A 19,579-nucleotide genomic window follows, 5' to 3' on the forward strand; every position below is an offset into this window, starting at 1 on the left:
AAACATTCCCACAGCTGTTTGTGTCATGCCATTATAAAAGAGGAGCTGCATTTACAACAAGCACTTTAACAATGTCGGTCACCAGGGGGCAGAATTGGCCCTTTTACACGTCACAGTTTGTTGTTTCTAAAATCATCTGATGAATAAACCCTAAAAAGCCTCTAGTACCCCGAACATCTGCCGCAGGTCTGGGTCTCTGAAGCGGAAGGGGATGTTGGAAACATGGAGCCGTTTCGGGGTTCCTTTGGCCTCTGAGGACTCTTCACTGCCCGAACCGCCGGCAGAAACACACTGACCTTCTGCCTGAGGAGACCCATCTGACAGCTGAGAGACAGAGACATAAAGATCATATGAATGAATACACAAAATCACAATTGTTTGCAATGGTTTGAGACTGAGCGGCAGGAAGTCGTTCGACACGTTTGTTGTTCCAGCTGCCCAAATGGTGCGAGTGATCAGATGTCACCATTTGCTCCGTAGAGCTTTAGCACTTACTTGAGTGCTGGGGTTAGAGGAGGAGGTGTTGCTGACTCCTGCCGGGGCCTCGGTCTGCCCCCCTGCGGGGTAAATACTGCCCCCCCCAAACTCCAGCGCCAGGCCGTTCTGAGGGGGAGGAGGCGGCGGGGGAGGGAAGGAGGAGAACGGAGTGACGACGCCCTCCTGAGCTCCCATCGTGTCCTGTGAACCCTGGAAATGAGAGACAGACAGACAGGCAGGGGTTAATCGACCGGCTGGCCGAGATCCACCGACTGGACGGCAAAGAAAAGAAAAACAGCTCGCTTAATAGAGGAAAAGTGAAATCAACTGGAATGGAGAGAGAAACGTCTGTGCTGCAAGAATTCCTCTCACAGATGACGGCACTAAAAGCCAGAGATATTACGTTTCTCTCTTTCTGGTGACAAGCGGATTGAGGCAGCTGTTCAATATTAATGAGGCCCTCATGCATAATTTAGCGCATGGGCCTCCAACACATACGCTAGCACAGACGACACGCAGATGAAGCTAGCGCAACGCACGCAGTTGCTGATCAAAACTCCCACATCAGCTACAAAATGTGATCTTGATAATCGTTAAATATCACGTTTAGTTAAACAGTATTAATGCACTGGCTGATTAATGCGTATAATTTGAGTAAATCCCATCAAAACACATTTAGCTCATATTTCACCCCTGAAAATCAAGGGGGTGGGGGGGATTATATTTTGCATAAAGAAAATAAAAGTCTACTTTTGGACAGTTAGGTTTTCACATTGTGGCATTTTTACATTTACTGTATTATTAAAATATTAATATATTATTAAAACTACTTTAACGATACAGACTAATACTAAAAATATTGCAATTATGAGAAAAATGGCAATATTACCTCCCTTTTTTGGTAAATTTAGAGTAACAATATATTTATGTAAAAATGAAACAATATACTTATTCTGACCTGTAATTATTCAAATATATAAAAGAATATGTGATCATACTAAATTTTATATTATTTTAAATGATTTTCACTTTCTTACAAAAACTTCTTGCTGAAAAATGGGTAAAACCTACTGTTTTGAAGGATATTAGCAAAGTATAAAGATTTTAAAATTTACAATTAATTGGATTACAATTAATTTGAGGGCTGCACTGTGATTCTTAAATGGAGTATTTTATTATGTCATCAAAAAAATCATGTTTTAAAATATGCCTAATAAGATTTTCTGATACATAAATTTTAGTTTATGTATCAGAACATTTTAGTGGGTGTCTTCTGTAAATCATAGTAAAAAAAAAAAACATATGATAGCGATTATTTTTTGCTCAGAAAAAATATAAAATTAAACAGGACACATTCTAATGTACAGGAAAAAAAACAATTTAAAGCTGTATTGCACTTTTTTGATGCTTGAAACGCCCTTTTCATCATGACCCACAAATATATTTAAAATCAGCATAAATTAAACAATATAACATTCTACCATGTTATTCTTGCATTAATGAAAGTGAGTCTTTTTTTTTTTTTTTTTTTTTTTTTTTACAGTATTGGGGATGTGCTAAATGTAAAAAACAAAATTGTATTAATTTTTTTAAATTAAAAAAATACATTTTGCATGAACTAATAAACATCTATTTTAGGAAAATTTAGGGTTTTTTTTAATTTATGGCATTTACAGTAATAAAAAAAACAAAAATCAGCATAAATTAGACAATATAACAAACTACCATGTTATTCTTGCATTACATTAATGAAAGTCAGTTTTACAGTAATAAGAATTGGGGAAAACAGTGTTCATTTTCTTAATGCAAAATATAACTGATTTTGTGCTGAAATGTGTTTTCATGAGATTCAGCCATTGATGAAACTCCTCTGGAGAGATTCTGAGCTAAACTGATGATCTCTCTGAGAAAAGCACGTCACATCACTGCAGAGAGAGAGAGAGAGAGAGAGAGAGAGAGAGAGAGAGAGAGAGAGAGAGAGAGAGAGAGAGAGAGAGAGAGAGAGAGAGAGAGAGAGAGAGAGAGAGAGAGAGAGAGAGAGAGAGAGAGAGAGAAAAAAAAACACTGTTCTGTCAAGTGTGCATTCCTCCTCCAGCATCACTTCCCTACATGGCAGCAGGATGAGAACAGAGAGAGAGAGAGAGAGAGAGAGAGAGAGAGAGACATGGACGAAGAGAGAGACAGACAAGCAGTGAAAGACACCCTGGTATTTATAGCTCTGAGATCTTCCCGTGAACCACAAGGAACATTCATGAGCTACATTTCAGAATTCAGCAGCATTAGAACACTTTTTTATGGCATTTCCATGTCCGCAAATATTATTGTTCCAAATATTTATGAACCCGCTTTGCATCAACCTGAAGCACTGAATGTACAGAATCCATTCAGAATCTGTTTTATAAGTCATTTCAATTTCAAATGTGTCTTTTTTGTTTTTAAAGTTGATTGTTTAGGAAAACAATCTCCTACTGACTTCTCCTAGGACCACTCACACCAAGGATGATAACTATAACAATCATTAATTGTTGTAAATATAACAACTATAAAGGCACAGATAAACAATATCGTTGGAATCACTTTTAGAGTGATATTTTTTCCAGCCGATGAACGATAAAAACATTGACAGCCAATCAGAATCTACCAAACTTTAAAGAACTCAAGAATTTAAAGGGGACATCATAAAAATCTGACTTTTTCCATGTTTTAAGTGCTATAATCGGGTCCCCGGTGCATCTACCAACCCAGAAAACATGAAAAAGGACAACCCAGTAACTTTGTTTTGGTAAGCCTTTCTCTGCAAGCATGTGAAAAAACGAGCCGCTCTGATTTCGCTTCCCTAGTGACGTAGGAAGGGGATCTTATAATATTACCGCCCCTTAATCTGCATATTTCCACCCACAGCGCCGCCATTTTGTTTTCACAAGCGACAACGGTGTACCAGCTCTAACGCCATGGCCAGTCAATTCAACGCTGGATTTGCACAAAAGATTATCATGACGGCACATGCTAGTCGACGAGTCAGTCTCCATCAGTGTCGACTTCGGTTTGAACAATGTAAGGCTGAACACCGTTACTGACAATCCTCATTTTAGCTGCGTGAGATTCTCCAGCTTTGTTGTTGTTGAGCGACCGAAGCGTGAGCCGTTAAAGCTCCGCCCTCTTCTGTAAAGGGGGCCGGGAGCAGCAGCTCATTTACATTTAAAGGGACACACACAAAAACGGCGTGTTTTTGCTCAAACCCAAATAGGGGCAAATTTGACAAGCTATAATAAATGATCTGTGGGGTATTTTGAGCTGAAACTTCAGACACATTCTGGGGACACCAGAGACTTATATTACATCTTGTGAAAGGGGCACTATAGGTCCCCTTTAAAGCAGCAGATGACAAAACTGCAGCGTGCTTATAATAAACAGAACGATCTCTGGTGTGGATGCTAATATAGTTATTGTTGTTTGTGTGAACAAGCCTTTATAATGGCATGGTAATTTTTGCACAATGCAGTGAAGTGTGATTGTTCTTTTCATAGCCTCCTTCGCACTGCATAGATTCTGATTATCGTACAGTCGACAAGAATTAAGCCGTGTGTTCAGGTTCATGACACAATGACGCTTAAACACTAAAACTGATGCACAAACACTGAGATTCACTGCAGCAGATGCATATTATGCATATTTCCCTTCAGTTGTACTAGAGACCTTTATTAATCCATATAATTATGACACAGAAGACACTCTTCTCAAGCTCGTCATAAATGCTGTGAGCGTGTGTTCAGCCGAGCGAGGGCTTCTAAACACTGGCAGCTTTAGTTACGGGTCAGCTGGCATCTGTCTAACGTGCCGCTGTTATATATGGCAGCTGTGCCACGGGTCGCTCCGTCCACTGTAACGGATCACAGCCGTTCTGATCATTAGCTGCCACAATCACTCCTGACAATAGACGACATATCGAGTCACTACATCAGAATACTGCGCGCTGAACATTCAGACGCTTCAGTGAGTCGTTACATACAGATCGATGTGTGTTAGTGGCAGAAAACACCACAAGAAGATGACGGATCACAGCGCTCTATATGACGGCTGTAGTCCAGCTTTACAGTCATCCAGTCATCTTTTTGACAAATGTGCTGTTGTCCTATTAAAACATAGAAAAGCTTATTTAAAACATGAATAAATACTATAATATAGTATATAAATAATACTAATAGGACTTAAAAGCAGCTGCCCAGAGGTGGTACCAAAGATGGCCGATGAGCAAACTGGCTTAAAATGACAATAAATGTAGAAATCGAGCACGTTAAACAGTGATGGAAACCCTCTTGCATTGATGCATAAAGCAGCACTCTGTTCAAACCAGCCTAAACTACAGATGGACCCGCCCACAGCTGCACACTGATTGGTCGACTGTAACCTGACCCCTCTCTTCGCTCTCTTTAGGGGGGCGTGTCTGTTCGTTCTTTCCTGACCAATCAGAGTCCAGTAGGGTCCAAAGGTTCTTGGGTCCAAAACAGCCCAGATAAAAGCCTGCAAATACTCGTGTTTGAGAGAAACACACACACGTGTGAGTGTGAATGTTTGTCTCTCACACACTCCACCCTTAAGCACATGTGCCACCAATGGGAAACGAGTTGATCTAGTTTGGATAGAGGACTGCTCCTTTACACAACACACACAAAGAGAAAACAACTCTGTGCCAGAACTTCACCAACAGACAAGCAAAACCCGAGTTAATCGTCCTGTATCAGTCCGCTGTGTGTAGAACATGAGCTCTCGACCGCGGCGTTACCTCTGAACTCTCACACCGATAAACCAACCTAAGAATAGCAAACACGTTTTCTGACACACATCTCTGCTCGCAGTCTTCATGCCAGTTTTATATTGTGTTGTGTATCATGTTGTCATGAATCGCTTGTGTTGATGTCATGTGGATCAAACACTCTGGTCTCATTAAACAAATATTCTGGGTTAAACTGTATATCACACACGTCTGTGATGATTATAAATGCATGTACAGTAATGTGTCATGTCTAACAGCCATGTTGATTTTAAGGCAGGAATGTGAATGTGTCTAAATCATGTTTTCTAGGTCAGTGATCTTCTGGTGATGCGTTATTGTAATGCAATTTCTTCATGTGTAGTTTGAGCCAAGAAAACTGATTTATGAACAGTTATGTCGCTTTTAACGTGCCACGATTATACATTAAAACACGTAAAAGTTGAAATTATTAATACCGTTCTGTTGAAGCCTCTCACTAGCTATATTTCTATCCATATATTTTTGTGCAAATTTTGGGATACTGCATTAAAAAAAAAAAAAAAGCAGGATGGGAAGATGCGCATTAATTCAAAAAATAATGGGAAAAAAACATATGCACATAAAAAACATATGCGCTTAATTGAGGTGGATAATCTTTTTATCCGATAAGAAGACTTGCACACAAACTTTGATGGAAACACATTACTGTATAAATCCCTCTGAAACGCCTGAGCCAAAGTCTGTCATCAGAATGATTTGATTTAATTCTCTCCAGAACTCATTTATGATGGAGGAAACAAGAGCCCGATTGCATCAACTTACATTTTTATTACTGATATTTTGCACCAACTTCCCAGAAAGTGACGATGTTGTTCACTTGAACACATGGGATGGAAATACTGAAAAATTCGCAAATGTTTAATGCAATATTCCAATTTTGCACGCAGGTTATATTCGCAACTTTGGATGGAAGATGATTTCTTGCAGTAATCGACAGCATGTCCAACTGAGATTGCATTGTATCTACATCTATATTCTCATGTTTAAGATTCATACTGCGATTCCTGTGTGCAGTTCAGACACTCGAGCGAAGACAGCGGACATCAACAATCAGAAATCATGCAGCATGACATTGGGTCAGCTCATGACAAAATGGCAAATGGATTTAATTTTACGAGCCACTAGTGTGTTTGGCTTCTGGCAAACTGGAACATTGTACATTTTTGCAAATTCTTTTAGGGTTTGTTTAGTAGGTAGAAGAAATCTTCATGCCATTGTAACAGACATAGGCTAGTAAGAGCTGTGCGTGTAAACCTCACTCCCTTGAACTCAAGAGGCGCAACTGCGATCTTTAGCCTCCTTGTTAGAGGGCCCGACTCCCATGCCAGCGCCCCCGGGTTCGAGTCCCGCTTAGAACGGGCGGTTCGAGCTAGAGGGGTTACGCCATGTCAAGAGTTGTGTTGTACATTTCCTACAAGTTACACAAGAGTTGCTTAAAAATACAATAAAATGAAATAGAAAATACAATTGATTAAACTTACACATTTCACATGTGTATTTACATATGATAAAAGTTCTAAAATGTTTCCCATAAGGATCTAATTCAAGATGATCTTGCTAAATAAAATCTACTTGCATTTAAAGCAGAGCAGTCCAATAAGTTAAGTTTAATAGAAAGAAAGGTATTTGTGTGAGTTTAACAAGCATCTGTCCTTCTCATTCAGATGCGTATGTGTATCAGATGTCCAAAACAAGTCAACAAAAAGAGTTTTAGGGGAAATATAGACCTATATCTTTGTGCAAAACAAAGGCAGCTGTTCTAAAGCGAGCATGTGAGATCATGAGGCGACAGGTAAGCGTCTCTCCCACCCTTCAGGGCAAACGCTGGGTGGAGTTCAACATACTTCAGCCAGCCTCAGTCAGGAGGAATGAGCCGCAGTCGGTCACGAGCGCTTCAGTTCTGAGCTTCACCGTCCACATACGGTATGAACCATGGCATCAGATCCTCACCTAAACACATACATACATCTCCTCCCAAGCTTCTCCCTGAGCATCACCTTTAAAAAATCAATTTCCATTCTCTACACCCCCTCCATCTCATTCCTGCTTTTAAAGGAAAACACCGAGATAACAGCTGCTCGAGCCCTCGGGAAACAAGAGGAGAGGGGGAGGGACAGAGAAAGAGAGAGAGACAGATTCCAAGGTATAAGACACACACACACACACACACACACACACACAGAGAGAGACTGCTTTTAACTAATAAAAGACTGATTTGTATCGCTAATACTGAAGCTGCATGTGTGTGAGAGACCGGAGAGAGGAAGACACAATGAGACAGACAGACGGATGAAGGAACAACTGTTCACCAGCACCTGGCCCCTTCAGTCAAGACAGACAGCTGGAGAAACACACGAGAAACACGAGACTTTCCTCACCTCCATCAGACCTGCTTTATGCCCCACACACACACACACACACACACACGTGCACAAGTGAATTACGCTTGTGTGTGTCGATTTCTCCAGGCAGGAAATGCAGCAACATGAATGATTGAAAACTCACCGGCCGCACAGGAGGGTAAAAGACTCCCATCATCCTATTCAACACGACAGCAACAGCGACAGCAGCGTTTCCTGCTCTCAGACGTCAGCGCTCACGATCCCTCTGACAGCGTCTGACACATTCAAAATCTCCCTCTCTCATTCCCCTCCTCTCGCTCGGTCTGTCTTTCTGTCTGTGTGTGTCTCCTCCCCCTCTCGGCTGTCTCTCTCTCTTCTGTCTCTCCTCCCATACCACTCTCTCTCTCTCTCTCTCCACTTTCTCTTAAGATAAACAAACCAATCTTGGCTTTTCCAAGATAATATTTGCCTTCGATTCACTGCCTGATTAGAAATCCAAAAAACAATTTTTATAAACGGTCGAACTTAGACCAGTCGCGATCATGAATTTTATGCTGACAATTAATTTTCATACAATTGCGATTAATGATTTCATTACGTTAAATGTTTTTCACTTGGAAAAATACATAATAAAAATTATAATAAAATGGGTCCATACGATTTACTTTCTTGCTGTAAAAATTAATTTACATATTTTTTTTTATAATATAATAAAGTAATGCAGCCTGATTAAACCCATAAGCCTTCATTTCACATGCAGGAAGACCTTTGACCATCTTTGTGTACTTTAAAACGGCGTTTTTTTTCACCGAAAACGTACATTCAGTATCATGCATTTGATGGCATTTCTTTAAGAACTTAAACTTCCCTTATTTGGATGGGAAAATTTAAATTTAAACTGCACAATTATTACGGTTATCTCAATTGCAATTACATCAAATAACCACAAACAGGCGATTAATCAATCGCAGCAGACCTAGATAAGTTAGTTAACCGATTTGCCCACTAAACTAGCACTGTCTGAAGTTAAATAATGTAAAAATCACAGCAAATGGAATTTTATGCTCTCAGTACTAAAAATCATCATCATATGGCATTCACTTCAATTAAATGCTCAAATCCTATATTGATGTTCAACTGGCCAAACGTTTATTTTTAGGCATCACAAGAGACTATATTATGTTATTGATGATAATACAGACATTGAATTGTCTCAAAACCTCTGAAAATAGAGCAGATGTGAAGCTCACAGTCGAACGCCTGGTGATAAATGGATAAAGAGACGGATGGAGGGATTACAGAGAAAAAGAAGATAAAGAGTGAGATTAACTACACTAACTGAACAATCTGAACACACACACACACACACACACACGCTCTACAGCTGCTGCTGTAATCTACAATGCTAATCTAAAACACTGGAACTATAATCATAGTTTAATTCTTTTCCACTCATTTTAAGCTGTTGTGAAGCTCCTCATTGTCAACTACATGCAACCTTCACCTGAACAGACGAAACCGTATCAATGGAAAACAGTATCATAGTTTAAGGGTTTCCTAACCAGGGATCATGTTGGAACTGCAGTGTTCTGCATAATAATATAAAACACACAAGATTAAAAAAAAAAAAAAAAAAACAGAACACTTACGTATTGTAAAGTGTAAACACTTATTATTTGAGATTGAGAAATTGCATCTAGCGAATACGCGAGGTCACACAGCGGTTCTGCGAGTCTGACACTGTTTTTTAGAGTGATTGACCTCCATTAACGAACAGCAGCATGACATCAGCCCAGCTGGAGAGAGAGACGGTCATTTGTGTGACACCAATATGAAGCGTCACTTTCGCATTGAGATCAACTGCACAATTGAAACCATTTAAGCAGCAGATCTGTGAATAATGACGACTTTAATTAAACCTGGGGGGCAAAAGACCCTCAAAATGACATCAATTACTGGACTGAGATACGAGATCAAGGGCGCTCAGCAGTGGACGAGGTTGAACCAGTTCTACCTGAGAGAACGAACACACTCGTTCAGAGTACTGGATGTTAATTAACCTGAAAGGACAACTGTCATCTACAGAACCTCCAATGCAAACGATTCTGAGCGCTCAATTCCACTCACTGCTCATGGGAAAGTCTTGACTAATAATTGATTCCAATGGTTCGCTGTTAGCATGTTGCAAATTCAACTACACAAAAATACTGAAAACACGCAAATAGTATTTAATGATATTCAGCAATTTACATCCAACATTTCTCTCCCTTCAATCGGCATAGGGCTGCACAATTAATCGAAATTAAACAAATCGCGATTTGGCTTAGTGCGATTATGAAATCGCAAAAGCTGTGATTTTTTCAATTTTTAATTATATACTATGTACACAGCATGTTCGTGAAGAGCGGCTCTGTGATCAGTAGTAAACGGCGCTCCGTCTGAGAGCACTACATTTTAAAAAGCAATGCGTCAAACATACAAACTTTCCAAACATGAGAAGCAGTTATGAACCTCGTCTAACAAAAGACAACATTTAACAACGTGTTTTTACTCCAAACTCGCTTCATAACATCAGTCGAGTGTTTGAAATAGCATTTTGATTAGCATTGAATAGATTAGTTTGATTAACGTCGCATTATAAATATACTTTATTATTATGGAAATACCTGAGAAGGATTGAAGAACACAGATAAACCATATATTGACAGTCGTGTGTTTATTATATTCATGTTTAACCAAAGCGCTTTAACTTTTTATTCAGTTACAGTGATAGTATGATGTTCATAGGGGATTTCCTGGAATGACATGCATTAAATTACTTCTGTGAGGTATATTTGGAGTATCTGCTCAAGGGCGCCTTCTGGCATTCAGTATGAAACGTACATGTTTAACACCAAGTAATGCTCACTCCATCTTATTTTGGGAAAAATAATACTTTCTCTTTAAAGAACTTTGAGGGAAACAATCAATATGTTTTTCTCCAGTGTACAGGAGTTGCTGTTTTTTTTTTGTTGTTGTTGTTTTGTTGTTTTTTACAGTGGATGCATACAAGGCACATATTTCATATTAAATACATGGACTCCATTTTTGATTTTGCATACCTCCTGAAAAAAAAAAAATATATATATTGTCAGATTTTTATCATAATAATATAATATTTTATAATAAATCTCTAGACCTTTCTAATTATTTAGTCATAGGTTGCTTGCATGTTAACAGGTAACCCTGCAATTTTTCATACAGTTTTCTGTAAAATAAAAATATATTATTTTCTAATTATAATAGTTATATTTCTCCTTAAATATTTTTTTTTTTTTTTTTTTTTTTTAAATAATGAAAGTTATTACAATAGTAATATTTCTTATTTGGTTAAATATTTTTATTTAACAATAATAATAATAATAATAATAATAATAATAATAATAATAATAATGTCAAATTAATATATTAGGACAAAATTTTGGGCCAAATAGTGCAGCCCTACAAACAAGCAAAACAAACCTGGTATTGTTTATACTTTTTTTTACTCATTTGTTTTATAAAACATTTATAAAAAAAAAAAAAAAAAAAAAAAAAAAAAAAAAATCACAAAATCTGAATTTTAACCAGAAAAAAAAAAATCTCAATTAGATTTTTTTCTCCAAATCATGCAGCCCTAAACGCCATCTTGGATTTGTTTTCACTGATCTTAGAGCAATGCATTATGGGATTGCCTTCACCATGAAGAATGTATGTGATCCTTAGGAACGGTCTCTCTCACTCTCACTGTTTGTATCTCTGTGCGTCTAATTGGGCTCCGCGTTTAATTGGTCTATAGTGGTGTATAATCAGATTAGCGCTGGCTCACACGCGCCTCGCTGCTCCGTCAGAGTTCAAGCCTGTCTATTGTTTACACATTAAAACAAGAGGATAATCACGACATGGACAGTGAACGAAGGTGACACAGCACTGCAGCAGTTCTACTATAGGAATTGTGGTTTAACGGTTACTTATTAGAGTCCAAAAGATGTGCCGTTGTTAATATTTATTGTAGATGAGACGAGCGGATCGGGACACTTACACAACACATCGTGATATGAGGCTGATGGGAAATAAACTGATCAGGATGAGCGGAAACGTTCTCACCACAGTGAATGGAGTTGAAGATGATTTTGAAGAGACAGTGTTAACAGTGTGGAGAATCGTGGGTTATCTCTGCTCTGCTGCTGTGTCTCTTTTCATCTACTCTTGATAAACACCCTCTTTGAGCTCCGCGCGGCTCCCAGCTGGAACTAATGTCCCTCCTACAGTCCCCTGAGGGAACACTTAGCACTGCGCACAGCGCTGCAAACATCACTGCGAAACAGCACTGCTCCAGCACGCACCAGACCGACCGACTCATGATGCTGATACTGGAAATAATCTGCAGTGCTGATGTTTGCAAAGTAAATCTCATGAAGACTCCACTGCATAAAAACGATAAACAAATCATATTTTGCATCAAGAAAATTAAACCTATTTATAGGACCCATGGTGATTTTCTGATATTGTGTCAATTATGACCACAAATTCTCATTACTGTAATATTTCAGAGCATTTGTGCATTATTCTTAATGGTGACTCTCTTTGCTGTAATGCAAAAAAAAAAAACTCATTTTGTACATTACAGTAATAAATCACTCTAGTACAAGATTTATTCATTTAAATCAGCATACATCCATGTGACTCCAGTGGTTTAACCTCAGTTTTACGAAGTGACATGAGTGCTTTGTTTGTGCAAAAACATTTTTTACCACTTTATTTACAAAATAAAGTTTTCACAACACCACCATGACGCAAACGTGTTGATGTGAGAAGAGACGTTATTACGTGAAGACGCGTTGGAGATTAATATTTTGTAAATAAAGTGGTAAATTATGTATTTTTTTCACAAACTAAGCACATAAAATTGAGGTTAAACCACTGGAGTCACATGGGTTATTTTAATGACGTCTTTACTAACTTTCTGGAGCTTGAAAATGGAAGTTGCGTAGACTTTCAACAGAAAGCTCTCAGATTTCATCAAAAAGATCTTCATCTTAACGACAGAATTTTCATTTTTGGGTGAACTAACCTTTAAAAAAAAAAAAAAAAATCAATTTTATTTCTTCGCATCACACAAAAGGGAATGAAAAATAATGGAAAAAACACGGTCTTAAAAAGAGGCTTAAAGTCATCATTATTCAAAAGAAAAGTTCTTCTGGTTTTGGGGTGAAATATGGGGCAGACATTTTCCTGACAGGTTTAACGAGATTCAGACCAGAATCTGGTTTCCAACTGAAAGGCTGAATGTGTTTTTTCTGCTGATATTTGAGGATCAGCTCTGATCTGCACTAAAGGCCGTCCAGAGAATAAAGACAGAAACATCTGGAGTCCATGTGTGTGAAACAGACGACTAGAGCAGAGAGAGACAATGAGTCATACAGAACCCCGTCATGTGCCTCATTTCCTTAAGGACTGAGGAGCCGCTCACTGCCAACACACACACACACACACACACACACACACTCTACTGAGCAGCGTCTCACTGGAAGAACTCGCAGATCTTCCGAGAGTGTAGAAATGACGATTCCCTCAAACTTACTGACCTGTAACTTCCTGTTAAAGGAGAACAGCAGAATGGAGCGATCAGGCAAAAGAGAGACAAGAACGAGAACAGATGGTCGAGCTGAAGAGGAGGAGGAGCTCAGTGAAGGACGGAGGTGAAGAAGAAAGACGAGATGATTTGCGAATGAGAGGACGTGTGTTTCAAACCTCTCCGTTACTCCGTTAGTTTTATGCTTCCTGTGTGTGTGTGTGTGTGTGTGTGTGTGTGTGTGTGTGTGTTTGTAACTGCTGAACACATTTAAGATGGAGGTCTGGCGTCCTGACATAAGCCTCATGGCTCTGTGTGTGTGTGTGTGTGTGTGTGTGTGTGTGTGTGTGTGTGTGTGTGTGTGTGTGTGTGTGTGTGTGTGTGTGTGTGAGTGAGTGAGTGAGTGAGTGAGTGAGAGAGAGAGAGAGAGAGAGAGAGAGAGAGAAACACTTCTACTGAAAAACAAAGTACAAGAAAATGAAAAACACATTGCTCAACACACTTAAATAAAAAAATAAAGTGCTTTTAAAAGGTCAGTAAATATCTCTAAAGGGGAGAGTACGCCTGAAACAAACTCAATGCAAGTACATGGAAATAAAACTGCTGTTCGATTTCATGCATCGTTGCATTCAGAAACACGTCAGACGGCCGTACGGAACAAACACGCACTGCATTCTCAGCAATAGCGCAAAGAGCGCAACAGCCGACATTTGCGTGAAAGTCTTCAACGGTCTTTATCTTTTAGCTCAAACACATTTTGAAGAATTTACGGTAGTAAAAATTCGCACAGACAGAGTACTGAAGACCATGCGCTTGAAACAGTGTTCGATCATTCACGTCGCACTTCTGTTTTTGCTTTAAAAGTTCTGTCACTGACCACATCAAACATCAAAACAAAGACCAAAGATGATTTTACACCGATAACATTAGCTATGTTTCCAATCAAAGTTGCGTATTTAACTTGCACGCAAATTTAGAACATCGCATTTATAAAACATTTGCGAATAAAGCACTGTTTCCATCCAGTGAGTTGAAGAGAACAAAATAATCACTTCCTGATAAACTGGCGCTAAGTAACACTAATATTTAATACTTAAATATCAGAAAAATGGAAGTTGCTGCAGTAGAAGTCACTGTACTTAATAACAGACATTATTTGCGCCTCAGAATGCACAGACGAAACACAATAAACGCTGGTGTTTGTGAACGCAATCATGTGAGGCGCTTCTGGGAGGGAATTAAACTGAACCCCTTTAACTACAGACTTTGCTCAGGCATTACAGAATGACCAAAACAGCATTTCAGATGCTGTGAATGAGATCCGTCCGCTGGTTGGTCCAGTTATACTGTTCCATCGCAAAGTCACATGTCTTTTTTGATGTGCATTAAGGAATTTATTTGGTAAAAATGTTTCCATTGTAGTTTTTGTGTCGCATAAAAATTTATCCAACCCCTTAGAGCATTTTTAAAATTTATGCACATCTTGGCGTTTCAATCCAGCGTTTTTTTATTACGATATCCCAAAATGCACATAAAAATAGGTGGATGGAAACACAGCTATTGACAGACAGATGTGATGCATGACTAAACTGTGATGATGCTTTAACACTTTCTTGACTCCATGAGCACAGGCACAAAACCAACCGAGACGCGTGTGCTTGTTCTATTGTCTGTGGCAATAACAATCACCACCACACCCCGATTTTACTGCTCTGCTCGCGGGGTCAAAGTTCAAAGTTGTCATGGTAACACATGTGTGCAATCCCATAAGGGTAATTACCGCAGACGTGGGGTAAGTAGGGCACGTCACAGCCATGATGAAAACGGCCTCTGTATGGCAGTCAGAGTGACCCGACGGCATCGCAACGGAATCTGATCAAAGTTCCCGAGGATATTCAATAAATCCGACTGCAAAAAAAGCAAAGGCTTATCTGCAAATCTCCAATCAGCATGTGTGTGTGTGTGTGTGTGTATTAACCCCCACCCAGCAGCCCGCGTCAGGATAAATGGGAGATCAGAGACTAATGCCACTCTGAAACAAGTACAGATCTCTTTAGCACAACAAAAAGCCTCTTTACTGTCAGTGATACAGCAAATCCTCTTCTGATGCATGCTGTGTGAGTGAGAGAGGCCGGGGTAAACTGATGTGATTTTAATATCAGTGCCATTAGTGAACAGCATTGGGGTTCCTACACCTTTTAACCAATGAATTTCACATTAGCTATGTTTCCATCTAAAGTTGCGAATTTAACTTATGCACAAAATTGCAATATCGCATAAAACATTTGGAAATAAAGCACCGTTTCCATCCAGTGAGTCAAAGAGAACAAAATCGCCTCTTCCTGATGCTAAATATCACTAAGAAACATAGGAGAATCCACTGCTTATAATAATTTCCGTATATAATAAATTATTTGCATCCCAGAGCACACAGACGAAACGCAATAAACGTGTTATCTTGCGTTCAGAGGCTGATGCTGCTGTTTGGGAACGCAGTCATGTTCTGGGAGGAATTACACCGAACCACATTCTGAATGACCAAAACAACATTTCAGATGCTTTGCAACAAGATTTTTCCCACTGGTTGATCCAGTTATGCCTTCCCATCGTGCAAAGTCACATGATTTTTTTGATGCACATCGAGGAATTTATTCGGTAAATGTGTTTCCATCGTAGTTTATGTGCATGTTTTCTTATCGGATAGACTCAAACAAACCATTTTAAGACTTTATGCACATCTTGGCATTTCCATCCAGCAGTTTTTGATGCAATATCCCAAAATGTGCATAAAAATAGACGGATGGGAACATAGCTATAGATAGCATTCACAAACAACAACTAAAAGAAAGCATGCAGCACAAACTGAACTAGAAACACCTAAATGATGTTTTCAGGCCTGGTTTTTCCCTACTGTGCTCCTATTTCACTGCTTCATACGTCACTGGAAGTGTGTTTTTAAACAGTCTGGATGATGGAGCTGGAACGGTGTGTTTACAGACGTCTCATTCCTTTAATTTCCTCCTTCTCAATCTCTTGCTTTCCATAAATGCGCGTCTCTTGTTACAAAATGGGTTGATTCCTGCAGCCCCCACTCCATTTCTCTCTCCGCTGCTGCAGGCAAATTTCCAGACACTCTCTCGGAGCAGGATCAATACCTTTTTTGGGCTACACGGGCAAGCGTTCACACACACACACACACACACACACACATCTGCTCAGTCTTAAGCCCGTCATGGTGCAGTTTAGAGAACCCGTGAGCCATTAGCCAGTGAAAATGAGCCATTAGTACATGCAGCACTTTAGATCACTTACCGGAGAAACAGAACAAATGAATGGAAAGAAAGAAAGGATGGATGGTTGGATAAACTGCTGAAATGAGAGATGAGATCACGTCTGTCTACATACATACAGAGTCTGAGGAATGGAGCAGAGGTGCTCATGTTAGAGGATGGAAAAGTACCGCAGGATGGAGAGATGGAGGCCTCGGATGAGACTGGGAAATCATCTCCATGATTCAGGAACATCTACTGCACTGAGGACCAAGTGATGGTGTCCATCAGTGACTGATGCTTGGAATCTCACCTTTGGTGCCCCAATCATCTCATAGAACAGCCAGTATCAGCTCAGAGCGTTACACTGTTTCATAAACACAAAACAAGCGGAGCTTCATATAGAGTCGTGATTTTAACGCTTACCTGTCCGATCTCTCCGGTACCGTCCATCCGCGCTCGTTTGCACTCAGCACCGACAGAATCCCCCGCCGCTGCTGCGCCCTCCGGCTCCGGGTCCCCGCGCTTCATCCCCCGAACCGCCGCCGAACCCGAGTCCAGATCCCTCTCGCGCTCCAGGATCCCGCGGCTCACGGGCAGCATTACAGATGCGACGTCGGTCGACATTAACATTGAAGTGGGCCGCAGATGTTGCGTATGAAGAGCGAATAACGAAGACGAGATGTTCTGGCAGAGGATCAGCGATCAGAACTGACGCTCATCTGACGCGTTGAAACCCGTTACAGAGTGACGCGCGTGTGCCGCATTAAAGGCCTTTGAAGAGTAGCGAATATCTCGGGCCTGGACGCGAATAACAGACTCGAACCACGAGCAGAAAAACCTCCGAGCGTCAGAACGCGTCAGAATATCCTCTGATGTGAGACAGAAAGCGCAAAATCTAAACACATGGACGGTCGACGCGAAGGAAACGCTTAATGCGTCTGAAGGTTTCAGATCTCAAACGCCACTAAATCAAACGCTAAATCATGAAGTTCGCCTTTAAAAACAGGCGTCGCGGGAAAACGCGAGAGAAACGCGATGCATCATTCCAGTCCTTCGAGCGATTCAAGCGATTTCCTAAAACAAAGGAGTGGCGTGGAGCTGCTGCTTTTCCTTTCTTCTCCCTCTCTTTCTCTCTCTCTCTCAATGGATTCTTGCTGCGGAGAGGAAACGCACGCACGCGCGCGCCCCTCCTCTCCGGTTTCCTCGCGCTCTCGTTGCTTTATTCTTGCTGCGGTTTCCCGTTTTCCCTGTTTGAGCACGAAGATGTTTTGGTGTTTAACTCAGGAGCCGAACGTAAGATTACGTCCAACTAAATATCAGTTTTATATCAGTTGTTTTATTCTCAAATATAAAACCGCAGTGCTGCGACCGGGATACGTCAGCATGTGACGAGCCAATAATGAATGTTCCTTATGAAAAAACGTTTGGAGAAATACAGACGCAACTTAGTAGCAGAGCGACTGAAACTGAAAGGGCTGGAAAGCTACGCTGATCCGCGCATATAGACGTGTTGACACGGGGAGATAACCAAAGCACACATATAATTAGCCTATTATTGATTTATGTGATTCATATGCGGTACAGTTTGTTCCTGCTGGATTCGCAGTGGAAAATGAAGCCGCTGTAAAGCGAGTCGCTTTTGTTGCGTTTGCCCGACATCTAGCGGCCACAGGGTGTCATGACACCCATCAAAATGCATAATAAAGTCTCAAATTACGGGCATGTTCATGCACTTTCTGAGTGTTGTTTTTTATGGCAAGCCGTTTTGACTTTTATTCATTCCCAGGATATGAATTCTTGATAACAATTTCAATTTTTGATATCAGGAATTATATTTCCACTAGTAACAAAAATTCAATTTTCACTACTTAAAATGCAAAATTTTGATATCAAGAATTACATTTCCACCAATCAAAACTATAATTCTTGATATCTGTAATTGTGTTTTCACTAGTGAAATGTCACCATAGGCTGCCATTCAAATTCAATTCTTGATATCAAGAATTGATTTCTTACTAGTTGAAATTCCAGTTTCACATATCAGAAATGCAATTCTTACTAGTAAAAATCATAATTTTTGATATCAATAATTACATAGTTACCAGTAAAAATGCAAATTTTTGATATGCAAAAATTTGCATTTTAACTAGTGAAAATTGAATTGTTGATATCAAGAATTGAATTGCTGATATCAAGAATTGAATTGTTGATTTCAATAATTCATATCCTGAGAAGGAATAAAAGTCAAAATGGCTTGCCATAATAAATTGTATTTCTGATATGTGAAATTGGAATTTCAACTAGTAAGAAATCAATTCTTAAGATCAACAATTGAATTTGAATGGCAGCCTATGGTGACATTTCACTAGTGAAAATACAATTACAGATATCAAGAATTCTAGTTTTTACTAGTGGAAATGTAATTCCTGATATCAAGAACTGAATTGTTGATTTCAAGAATTCATATCCATGGAATGAATAAAAGTCAAAACGGCTTGCCATAGGTTACTGTGTTGAGGACTGTTGATAGCTCGGTTCACATTAGTGTAGGAATAAGTGGAATCATTGGGTAATATAGGAACGATTTTCATAAAAAATAATAACATCTATTAGAACAACTTTTTACTGATACACAGCATCCTTCCAGTGTTATTCTGCTGCACCTTATTCACTTTCTCAGAAACCAGACAGAAAAGGTTTAATAATCAGAATATATGTACATTTTGTAATCGTATTTGTAATATTAATTGAAATAGTAATTTAATTAGTAATAGTAATAATATTTCCTGCATTTGGAGGCAGGTTAAGGTTAGCTCTGACCCATTTACCCCCGATTTGAGGGGAAATGCTTAATTTAATAATTCATGGCTAAACTTTAGCCAAATTTAAGCATAAATACTTTTGGGTTATTCATGAAAGAAATACATAAATGAAGCAGAAAGCCAAAACATTAAATGTTATGGATGTATATTTACTGAGTTATCCACTATTTTGTAGAGGGGGTCAAAATGATAATTTTCACATGAGATTTTGGGGATAAAAATGACTTTAGAAAGATGGCAACATCATTATTTTATTTTTA

The 19,579-nt window shown here is 39.3% G+C and overlaps 1 protein-coding gene across 4 annotated transcripts in view; it reads right to left on the reverse strand.

The window, feature by feature from the left end:
- rbfox2 (RNA binding fox-1 homolog 2) overlaps window positions 1–17,971 on the reverse strand; it is a 35,591-nt gene extending 17,620 nt beyond the window's left edge. Inside the window, exons 1-3 of one of the 4 annotated variants that reach the window (XR_007930511.1) lie at window positions 16,921–17,969; window positions 496–687; window positions 169–324 (exon numbers count right to left, since the gene is read on the reverse strand). Coding sequence is in view for 2 of the 4 variants with exons in the window: in XM_051895920.1 (XP_051751880.1) it covers window positions 169–324; window positions 496–687; window positions 16,921–17,127 (555 nt within the window). In the remaining 2 variants the exon portion in view is untranslated. Of the gene's footprint in view, window positions 1–168; window positions 325–495; window positions 688–16,920 lie in introns of all 4 variants that reach the window. The other 3 variants (XR_007930510.1, XM_051895920.1, XM_051895919.1) reach the window with 3 other exon arrangements.
- Between the last annotated feature and the right edge of the window lie 1,608 nt (window positions 17,972–19,579).

The sequence above is a fragment of the Ctenopharyngodon idella genome, chromosome 6 (genome assembly GCF_019924925.1).
Source record: "Ctenopharyngodon idella isolate HZGC_01 chromosome 6, HZGC01, whole genome shotgun sequence".
Lineage (NCBI taxonomy): Eukaryota > Metazoa > Chordata > Actinopteri > Cypriniformes > Xenocyprididae > Ctenopharyngodon > Ctenopharyngodon idella.